Below are 11609 nucleotides of genomic sequence, written 5' to 3' on the forward strand. Positions count from 1 at the left end.
GGTTTTTAAACATTATGTTGACGTGACAGTGAGGTTTGAAGAAGTGAAGAAGTTTTTTATTTTGTCCCCCCCCACCTTAAAATCATGTTAATACATTGTTTGTCTTGTGTCTGTACTATTCAGGGTTACTTGAAATGAAATTAATGTTAACTGAAATAAAATATATACAACTTTTTATAAAAAAATATATATTTCAGCTAGTTTCCTAGGCAACATTTCTCATTTATTTAGTTTAAATTGGTGTACTAAAATGACTAAAAATAAAACTGAAATTAAACCTGCAGGCCCCCCCTGCCTCAGAGGCCCATGGAGAGGATGAAGAGGTTTAAGAGACGTTTGTCGCTCACCCTGCGTGGTAGCCAGACGATCGATGAATCGCTCTCGGAGCTGGCGGAACAGATGACCATTGAGGAGAACAGCAGCAAGGACAGCGGTGAGTGTGTGCGCTGTACCTTTCCTATTGTTTGCTGTGTCTATATTGTGAGTGTAGGGTCGCTGTTAATGTTAAGTAGTTCAGATTAGAGGCTGATTTATTAGCACTTTGATTAGCTTGTGGAACAAGAGCTCTGGAAACCTGGAAGAGGTCCACGGGAGCGGAAAAAAACGACTCGGGACACAGGGCCTCTGTAAACTGATTATTAGATTTTCTAACAAACCTAATTGAGTAAAGTCTATTATATGATGTAACACACCACTGCAGTGTAGAAAACCTGTTTTGCATGCATTCAACATTCATGTTCTAACTTTTTTCCACATTTTCATCTTTATTTCACTTATATATTGCTATGTCAACACACTTGTGTATCACTACACTAATATTTGAAGACAAATATTCTGCATTCTTGCAGATATGTGAAAGATGGCTTTGTGTTTGCTTTGGCCTGACCGCTGAGATTTTCACTCGGGTAGTGACTGGACCCTTGTATTTCTTTTTGAAATTTACAGGAATAAATCCAGGGTATTTATTTAAATCCTTTAAAATAACTTAGAATGTGTACTTAGTTGTTTCATTTCAATATAAGTTACTTTGACCTGTCAAGTCATTCTGGAGTGTTTAAAACAGAAATGACAAGCTTGTGTTTTTGTGAACTCTTACCACTTCTCTATTCCCTTTGGATACTTTATTCTCCCTTTTTAATATTTTCTTTTATGTTAAAGGAGTACAAGTTAAGCTCAGTCAACTGTTTGCTGATTGCATAATGATTATCAACACAGAATCATTTTGGGGAATAAAATTGAGGCACTTAAAATGGAAGTTAATGACGACCATTTTTGGGGGATACTTTTTTGTTTCATAAAGCTGTTTAAATCAATGTTTACACTCATTTTACGGTCATTTTAGGTTTTTAAACATTATGTTGACGTGACAGTGAGGTTTGAAGAAGTGAAGAAGTTTTTTATTTTGTCCCCCCCCACCTTAAAATCATGTTAATACATTGTTTGTCTTGTGTCTGTACTATTCAGGGTTACTTGAAATGAAATTAATGTTAACTGAAATAAAATATATACAACTTTTTATAAAAAAATATATATTTCAGCTAGTTTCCTAGGCAACATTTCTCATTTATTTAGTTTAAATTGGTGTACTAAAATGACTAAAAATAAAACTGAAATTAAAAAACGAATACAAATTTTATAAACACATATTAAAAACAACAAAACGTAATAAAAATGTCAAAAGCACATAGACAAATTTTAAAGCTTTAACCAAAATTAACCTGAAAACCGAAACTATAAAAATAAATTCAAATATTTTAATATTCATATAATATATTCATATAATAGCATCTCAATGATACTAAAATAACACTGGTACTGTTGGATTGACCCCATTCTATTCCATTGTAAGTGTCTTACTGTAACCAAGATTTTTGTTTTATTTAAAGAAAATGAGCGACATTTATTTTGGTAACATCATGTCTTAACTTGAGTTTGAACCCAAAATATTCCTTGTCTCTCTTTTTGCTTACAGTATTTACACCCAGAGTATTTTGTTTTCTGTATCACTGTATTGACCACGTTAGCTCGCGTTAGTCACCCTGACACAACCATTTCAAGCTGCGTTGAAAACCTGTCATTCTGATCTGTCATAACTGAAGCCTGTGCCATTTTTGTGACCATAAACAGTGCTGAGCCAGGACTGATGTGAAAGAGTCTGCTGTCATGCTTCTAGTCAGCCTAAATGCCTGAAGCAATGCAATTTCAGTTGAAAAGAAACTAAGCAAAACGCTCCCTGTCCTCTTCCACAAAGTGCTTTTTCTTCTCCTCGCTCTTGTATGTGCAGCTAGCTAGTAATTACGTAACAGCAATGACACCCCTGTGAGGAGAATGAGAGGAAGGGAGCATGTGACAGCTTGTGAGAGACAGGCTAAATTAGCTCTGTTGCCTTCGGGCCAACCTGACGGATGGACTGGAATCAGACAGACTGATTCAGACTGTACAATGAGACTCTGTGTAAACTGGAAACCAGTGTGGTGTGAGTTCCACTGCGTATCCCGCTTACCTTCCATCCCCAGCGCACCCGCTGGGTGTATTGAGTGCTTGACTGGTAAAACAGTAACCACACTTATCGAAAGCACAGATTCAACTACCATGGCCATTTCGGCCCTGACTCGGAGCACCTATGAGGGAGGATTTTAATGCAAGTGGGAACTGTGGTAAAAATGTTCTTGAATGTAGGGTAACTGGGTTCAGAAACGGTTTTTAAGCCTTTTTGCCTCAAACTTCATGCTGAATCGAAAACCACCCTTGAAATAGGACACATTCAGCTTAGGGTGAGCTTGCAGTTTACATCTGAGCATGAACTTTATATAATGAACTGAATCAAACCCAACCTGATCTCATGAGGAGAAGCAACTACAAGGTGATTTCGTACAATTTGAGTCACGCAAAAACGTGCCGTTTTTGCAGTTTTGCCCCTAAACCTAACCGTCAGTGGGATGCAAGCAGATCGAAAAAAACGTGCGACTGAGATCATACGAATTCATACAGATTAGCCCTTATTAATTGACCAAAACATAAAATAGTTACTAATTGCAGCATTTTTAAGCATTATAGATGCATTAAATCACACTGTAGGCATCGAAATTATGCTGCGTTATTGCATTTCTTTTGCTTTGACCAAAATATAGGTAGAAATGCACACATTCTTCTGGAATATACACAGTCCTAGAATGCATTGGGTTAAACTCAAATGACCATGTAGATATTATTCAGTACTGAAAAAAAAAAAAACGTTTCATCTAATTAAAAATGACCCAATTTCTGTGCATGCTCTCTGTTTTTTGTTTTGTTTTGTTTATTAGAATATTTAGCAATGGAACCTATTTACCACAAATTAAACTAGTGGTTGACCAGTGTTGATTTTTTTTTTTATGGCTGATGCCAATATCGGCAATTAAATTGAATTTATGCAATTATTTATATAAATATTATGTAAAATAACATTTATATAAATAATTGGAAAAATCTGAGGGAAAAAAATGAACTTAAAAAAATTAATCTTTTATTTTAAATTTATGAACAAATATTAACAAATATTGGCCAATATATTGCCATTGGCGATATATTCGTCTACCACTAGGTTAAATCAAAATGAAACATGAACATAGCTGGTTTTTACATGTCTTTAATTTGAGGAGCCCTATTTGTGCCCATTAGCGAGTGTTAACATTTCAGTTTAGTCATTTATAAGATTCTGTTTTGCTGCCTTAGACATTAGCTGTCTATGTAGATATCGAGACAGCTTAGTAGGGTTGGCACAGAGTCTGTGTATGTGTTTATCTTTATATCTGGATGAACATGGCCTTATCTGCATGTCCTGATGCATTGCAGCTGGTAACATTTATTACTGTGTGGACATTGGTCTGACAGCAGTAAAAACATCCTCTCTCACTCATGCCCTAAACACTAACACTAGCATCCAGAGAATTTACACGTGAATGTTGCACTCTTTCACCAGTGCGAGTGCACAGCGGTCTAAACATGCCCACTCAGCTCTGCATACACGCATTGACAGTGTGGATGTTTTTAGGTCTGTATGTTGCATGTGGGGAATGGCAGTGCTGTTGACCCAGCCATTTTTTTTAGGCAGACTAATGAATGTTTTATGAAGACCCTGCCATTACGTAAGGAACCTATTGCCGCTCTCTTCTCTTTCCTTTAATCCACATATTAGCAAGGGTTTCTAACTTCTGCCGGCTTCATCTCGGTCAGGGTGAATTCTCAGCCGCTGCAGCCCATCTGGAATAACGTTCAGAGGACTATTACGCACTGTGATGGCTGTAAAATAATCGGTAAAATAAATCGTTTAAATAAATAAATATTCTTTATTTTAAAATAAATAATGTTGGAGATGTATTTTTCATTAGGTTTGTTGGGACATCTAAAAGAATCATTATTTAATTTAAAGATTTAAAAGTTCTGTGTTAATTATACATTGAGTGATCCATTTGATTTATAGTCTCACTTTACCCTCAGGAAAGATATGCATGCAATATGGAAACGAGAGGAGATGAATGGACGTTTCTGTCTCATTAATGTTGAAGACTGTTCAGAAGAAAATTACACACTGCTTTCAGGTTTCACATCAAATTTTTAAGATCTAACTTTTTAATGTGCATAGCTGCATACGACATAGCTGTCGTAGATGCAGTCAGCAACATGTCAGATGCAGGAGGCACAGTTTAGCTTGGAGGAAGCCAAATCCTGATTGATTTTTTTAATATAGATATTTTTTTTTTTATATGTTCATGTGTGCAAGATAGTACACAAAAAACATTTTGTGTTTTCTTTTAAAAAATGACCAAATCTGTTGATTTTTTTTTCCTTTATTGTCCCCATAGAAAGTAATAGGAACTGTGGTAATTGGGATTTTTTTTTTTAAATACTATTTTTTTGCATTTTGTAAATTAACGTTAACATTTTCATAGTGACACTTTTAATAACTTATTTTTATATTTTTATAACTTATAAGGTAATTCAATATATATTGTGTAAATTATATTCTACATTAATTAAATGAAATTAATTTATATTAAATTATTAGTTTATATTGTAAAATATACATTAATAAAAAATTAACCAGTAACATATTTAATAACTGAAAAATATATAACATATTTATTTTATAAATATTTAATATGTATGTGTGTGTGTGTGTGTTTGTGTATTATGATAATATATTATAATATATTAATATATTATTGTTGTTTTTATTATTGTATAAAAATGCTTTATTTCTTGCTGTTAATCTTTGTTTGTGTATATTAATAATTAGCAATATTATAGTGTAAACTAGTCCTTTGTCCACGAGAAAGACATGGATACTATATACTAAAAAAGAGGATAGATGGACAGTTGTTTTTCTGTACTGCTTCCTTAAATTTCAGCCAGTCTTTGTTTTTCATGTTTGTGGTCTGGTGCTTCCAGAACAGGACAGTCATGTGCACCATCTGCCATGCTAAACTTATTCTTTAGTCATGCGTGTGGTTTTGTGTTTATTTGTGCTTCGTAGTTCCCCTGCATTTCGAACGCTCTCTGAAGACATGCTCCATCTCGATAAGGAAGAAAGAGAGTGAGTTTATGTCTGCCTGTGTTCATTTTGGCATTCAGGGTGCTGCACAAAGACCCCTACGAGCCCGTCACCGGAGACTCTCGGCACAGCAACCATAGACCCAACCTCGCTTTGGGCCCAAGAGCTTCTGCTGACGTGAAATATTTTCCTCAGGAGCGCTGTTGCTTAGCAACAAGACAGGATAGGCATAGAGTTTACATTTTATATACTTATGCACTAAAAAATGACAATGATATGTTCTCAGTAGTGTGAAAAATAGCGCACGTCTGTCCAAAATCCACTATTTTGACGTAATCGCACACCCTCCGGTGCTGTCGGCAGGACCTTCCTGCATCTGACAGCATGACATATCGTCACGGCCAGACCTGTTGAGTGTTGACGTGGAACATTCCAGAGTTTCTATGATGCTTGTATGGAAATAAAGTCCCTGTGCGCAGCTGGCCGTGAGTGGAACTTTACCACATGGGCTCGTGTGGATCAGACCTGCGCCAGGTGTGTGCGTGTTTGTGAGCCTGTGTTTTGTTGGATTGTCCTTAGTAAGCAGGTTGAAAGGCCTGTTGTAATGAGAGACACAGCTGTGGTGTGGGAAGATATGAGAGAGAGAGCGACCACAGTGAAAAAGAGAGAGCTCTCTGAATAAATGAAGATACGACACCATCAGCATTTCATGCTCGGGCATCAAAGCATAGTGTGCAAACAACGTTTAACATGGAATCCGAATTGGGTCTATTGATCTACCCATTACTGTGAAGAAAAAAATTATTGCCTTCGTAATCTTTCATCACAGTATAATAACTCGCTCTGCCTATGAAATGACTTTCCATTTTTGCTGACATCATCAAGCCCTCCTGTTCCTCTCCGACCTTAATAAAGAGACCAGTTTTCACAATGCAGTCAGACCTCAAAGAAAAAAAATCAAACCTAACTGTTTTGTTTTTTGTTTTGTGATTTGTTTTTGGTTAGGTTTTGTTTTGTTTTGGTTTTGTATTGTTTGTCTTTTCTTATTTTCAGTCATGTTAGAAGAAGTAAAATGGTTTGTGAACACAACTGCATTTTGACTTTACCCCTTAACACCAAATCCCAAAGAATAAAATCGAGCCTGCCTGTTTTGTTTTTGTTTTGTGGTTTTGTTTTGTTTTATTTCAATCATTTTAGAAGTAAAATGGTTTGTGAAAAAATTGTAAAATAGTTTGTTTTGTGTTGTTTTGTTTTGTTTTTTCTTTCGTTTCAATCATGTTAGAAGTAAAATGGTTTGTTTTTTGTTTTGTGTTGTTTTGGTTTTTCTTTTGTTTCAGTTTTTCTTTTGTTTCAATCATGTTAAGTAAAAAGGTTTGTGAACACGGCTGCGTTTTGACTTTTACCCCTTTATTCCAAATCCCAAAGAACAAAATCAAGCCTGTTTTTTTTTCTTTTGTTTTTCTTATTTTTGGTTTTGTTTTAGTGTTTTATTATTGTTGTTTTTTTTTTCAGTCATGTTAGAAGTGAAATGGTTCGGGGCCACAGTTGCTTTTTGACTTTACCCCTTCTTTTGTCTTTATTTTCGGAAAAAAAACACAGCAAACTAAAATTTGAGTTTGTCAAAAAATATTTAAACAAGCTCTGTAAAAGCAAAATCTCAAAAATATTATTTTTCTGTCCGTTTGTTTTGTGATGCAATTTTAAATTGCCTGTAAATATATAAATCAAATTTAACCCAAAATTGTTATACATCTTAGATTAAGCCCTTTATACATAGTACTTTTCTCTTTTTTTTTGAGTTCAGCTTTATAATGTAAGACTTTATAAATAAAACTGACAGAAATAAACAAGTTACAAAAAAATTTTCTCCATGTTTAACTTCAATATTCAATCATTTCTTTATAATAAACCAAGTTAAAAAAAAAAAAAAAACTTTTTCTATTAGGGAGCCTGTAGATCTGTTGGTACCATTATCAAGTGTTCAGGATATTAATGCTTTTCAGTATTTGACACAGGGATCAAATTTGACCTAGGCGGATGCGATTTAATAGGACATTCGGTGGGTTAAATACTGTATAAGAAAGACATTTTAGCTTGGGTTGTTTAGAGACAGAGAGCCTCGCTGTTTGTGTTTGTATGTCTGAGCATGCTGCGGTAGAATGACTTTTAGATTACAACATCCCAGAGAGCAGCTCTTTATCTCCTTATGTAATGCAGTACCACTGCGGTGCTGTGTGTGTTTTTTTTTCATGCGTGTGTATATGGGTGTGTGTGAAAGCTCAAGGAAGGGTTGGTTGACTGGCACACACACACACACGCGCACACACACAATGCGATGGTCATATAACCTCTACAGTCGTTGATTAAAGTTAGTTTAGGCAGTGTATATTTTATTTGAAAGGCACATGGGTGTCGCGTGTCAGCAGTGGTTCTATTGGTTAATAATGTGTTGTCATATCAACAGCTATTTAATCATTAACTCGCCTTTTGATTAAAACTTAAGTTTGTTTGATTGATGCTTTATCATGCCTTGTGTTGATTGGCTCAAATGGCTCCAGTATCAACAGCTGCTTTCCTATTGGTTTAAATGTTGCTATAGCAACACCTTTGCGATGATTAGCTTGTCTTTCGATTAAAAGTGAAAAACACAGCAGGTGTTGTCCTTCCCAGCATCACTCAGCTTGATGGAAAGTGAAAGATATGGGTTATTATGTCAAGACATCACCGGTTTCTAGAAAGTTGCCGGTTTCACTTTTTATTGCAGTAGATTCTCTTTGACCTCAGCGTAACCTCATGTAGTAAAGTAATACTTTTAATGAAGTATTGACTGCTTCGCACCTATGAGGATATAAATCTATTCATGCAATTGCACTGATGTTTTGTGTGTGTATTGACGGTGGTCTCGTTGTTATTTCAGAGCCCATCGTGAGGAATGGCCGGCCGCCCTCCTCCCACAGCATGCACTCGTTTTTGCACCAGTACACGGGCTCCTTTAAGAAGCCTCCCCTGCGACGACCACACAGTGTCATCGGGGGCAGTCTGGGGTCCTTCATGGCCATGCCTCGAAACGGCAGCCGTCTCGGTGAGTGGCCAATCATAACACATTTGCAGGCTGTTTCGAAGAGCCTTCATTTAAAGTCCTATTCAGAAGTATTCAGCATTAAACGTGATTCTTTAAAAAGACAAATTTCATCATGCATATCTTTGGACTGTTCAATATAATGTGCAGCAATAATCCATTGCATTGGACTTGACAAAACAACAAAAATTGGATATGAATTGTAGTAATATTTAAACATTTTAATAATTGTAATATCATTTCATTTCTTATTTTAATTTAACAGTTTTAGTAATTTTAGAGAGTTATTACTAGATTTTAATCATTTGAATAAAAATCATTTTTTAGAATTACATTAATTAGAATTACATTTAATATTTGTTAATATAATCATTTTAATATTAATAAACCTTTAATGTTTAATTTTTCAGGATTAACAACAATTATTACAATTATAATTTTTTGTTATTAATGTTAATGTTAATAATTTTAGTAAAATAGTATTTAATTAGAATTGAGTTACATTTCATTAATTTTAATATTAATATAATCTTTAAATGTGTAATTTATTCATGATTAATATTGTTATTATTATTATTTATTTGAGTAGCATTTTATTTTTAACATTTGAATTTAATTGTTTATTATTTTAATTTTACTATACAGTTTAATGTTTCAGTTTTTTTAAGGATTAATAAAGTAAGTTTAGTAGATAGAAAGTAAATAGTTACTGCAGAATGTTGTTCGTTTTAATACAGTTGTAATTTCCTAATTAGAATTTAATTAAATTCAGTTAATATTTTTATTTTAAGTAAACCTTTTCACCCTTTCAAAACCTTTTTAGGATTACTTTTATTATTATAATTATTTATATATTTTTAATTCAAGACCATTTTTTAAAGAAAATAAAGAAATATTGAAATAAAGAGAAATATTAATATTATACTTCCATGTCATTTAGTTTCGTTTTTTTTCTTTTTAAAATAAAAAGTCTTTGTAATTATGTATTAGTATTAATGTTTTCAATATTTGTCTCAATCCTTTGGGTTGGTTAATGATGGATCATTTTTAGGGAGCGTGGTGTGGATGAAGCATACCTGACACTTGTGAATGACTCAAGTCGCACTCACCCACAACCAATCCCAAAGACCACGCCCACTTTCACTTCATTGGCTATTTCAGTTTGACTGCCAGCAAGCAGTTCTTCTCTCTAAAAGTGTTTAGTTATATTAAATGATCAGTCATGAGTCAAAAATTCAGCTCTGCAAAATCTTGCTATGCGATGAATGTGAGCCGCTCAACCTTGTCTCCCTGTCGTCATGGGAGCAGTCATGTCTAACCCCGGTGTGCATGCGTGCAACTGCGCGAGTGGGCGTTCACATACACACTGACAGGAAGTGAGTCAGGAGAAGGTTAGTGGGAGGCGATCGAACAAGAAGTGTGTGTCACAGTTGAATGGTTCCGTCCGGCTTCTCTCAGAGTGTGTTTATGTGTGGTGCTTCCTATACATGAGGTTATTATTTACCAGCATCTCAGACTCAAGTCCAGATGTGTCCGGCCCCCATTCCCGCATTCTTATCCTTTAACAGTGATGTCAGCGAGCGGCTGTTTGTTTATTTGCCACCGATTGTGGAATTTGTAAGCTGTGATGTAAATGCGTTCGGTGATCATCTTGAGTTTCCTCGAATAGGACGCATTCCAAGTCAAAGACAGTCTGGAGTTTATTAGAGTTTGACCCACTTTCGTTCTTGCAGGATTTTTCCGTGCCACACTTCTTTTTTTTTTGGAAAAGTAGAACACTGCATTCTAGACTTTCACAGCATTAGTGTGTAAAAGATGGCCGGAGGAGAGCAGAAGTCGGAGCGATGTGGTGAGGTAGACCGATGACACGCATCAAAATTACAAGTGAGGTTGTCTCGGGCTTGACGGAATGAAAGAGCACAGCGCTTCTGATGTTGAGAGGAGGAGGTGGAAGGAGATGAAAGGCAGGAAAGGGAGAGTGAACAGAGGGAAATGGCGTGATTTGACAGAGTGACTCGTTACCTCACAGTATGTCGGATTTAAAAAAAAATAGGGCACATTACCTGCGACTGCACACGCTTTCACACTTCCACACACACACGCCATCTCGCTGTTTCAAAGACTTCATTGGTGTAACGGGATGCAGAAATGAGGCCACAGCGGTTACTAGTCATGAAACTGGATCTCTCCTCATGTCTCTCTAATAAGAAATGTCCAGGTAATGTTTCACCCCAAAGTCAAAATATAAAAGAAATACCAAGAAATTATATTCTGCGTAAACCATGATGGCTAAGATTTTTCGCACTGACATTATTTCTATTAATTCCCCCAAATTATTTTATTTAATATATTCTATTCTATTCTCGTTATAAAAAAGCCAAACAGAGGACTGGTATCTTGGCTTAAAAAAAAAGTCCAAAAATACTCTTTAAAGGGGTCATATGATGCGATTTCAAGTTTTCCTTTCTCTTTGGAGTGTTACAAGCTGATTGTGCATAGATAAGATCCCTGAAGTTGCAAAGACTAAAGTCTCAAAACCAAAGAGATATTCTTTATCAAATAAACCATGATGGCTAAGATTTTTTGCACTGACATTATTTCTATTAATTCCCCCAAATTATTTTATTTAATATATTCTATTCTATTCTATTCTCGTTATAAAAAAGCCAAACAGAGGACTGGTATCTTGGCTTAAAAAAAAAGTCCAAAAATACTCTTTAAAGGGGTCATATGATGCGATTTCAAGTTTTCCTTTCTCTTTGGAGTGTTACAAGCTGATTGTGCATAGATAAGATCCCTGAAGTTGCAAAGACTAAAGTCTCAAAACCAAAGAGATATTCTTTATCACAGTTAAGACTCTGCCACGCCCCCCTAAAACGGCTCGTTCTAACATGCCCCCACATATCTACCTCACTATGTGGAAATATTTGCGTAATGCCGCCCAAATGTTCACGCAAAGAAAGAAGGCGTGGTTTCAGTAACCGCAGTTAGTGTTGA

At 35.3% G+C, this 11609-nt stretch overlaps 1 protein-coding gene across 1 annotated transcript in view; it reads left to right on the top strand.

Moving 5' to 3' along the window:
* Window positions 1-289: 289 nt before the first annotated feature.
* cdk17 (cyclin-dependent kinase 17) overlaps window positions 290-11609 on the top strand; it is a 43391-nt gene continuing 32071 nt past the window's right edge. Inside the window, exons 1-2 of the mRNA XM_016447549.1 lie at window positions 290-433; window positions 8451-8615. Of these exons, the coding sequence (XP_016303035.1) occupies window positions 307-433; window positions 8451-8615 (292 nt within the window). The 5' untranslated portion in view covers window positions 290-306. The remainder of the gene's footprint in view (window positions 434-8450; window positions 8616-11609) is intronic.

Source organism: Sinocyclocheilus anshuiensis, unplaced genomic scaffold (genome assembly GCF_001515605.1).
Source record: "Sinocyclocheilus anshuiensis isolate Anshui unplaced genomic scaffold, SAMN03320099.WGS_v1.1 scaffold283, whole genome shotgun sequence".
NCBI lineage: Eukaryota > Metazoa > Chordata > Actinopteri > Cypriniformes > Cyprinidae > Sinocyclocheilus > Sinocyclocheilus anshuiensis.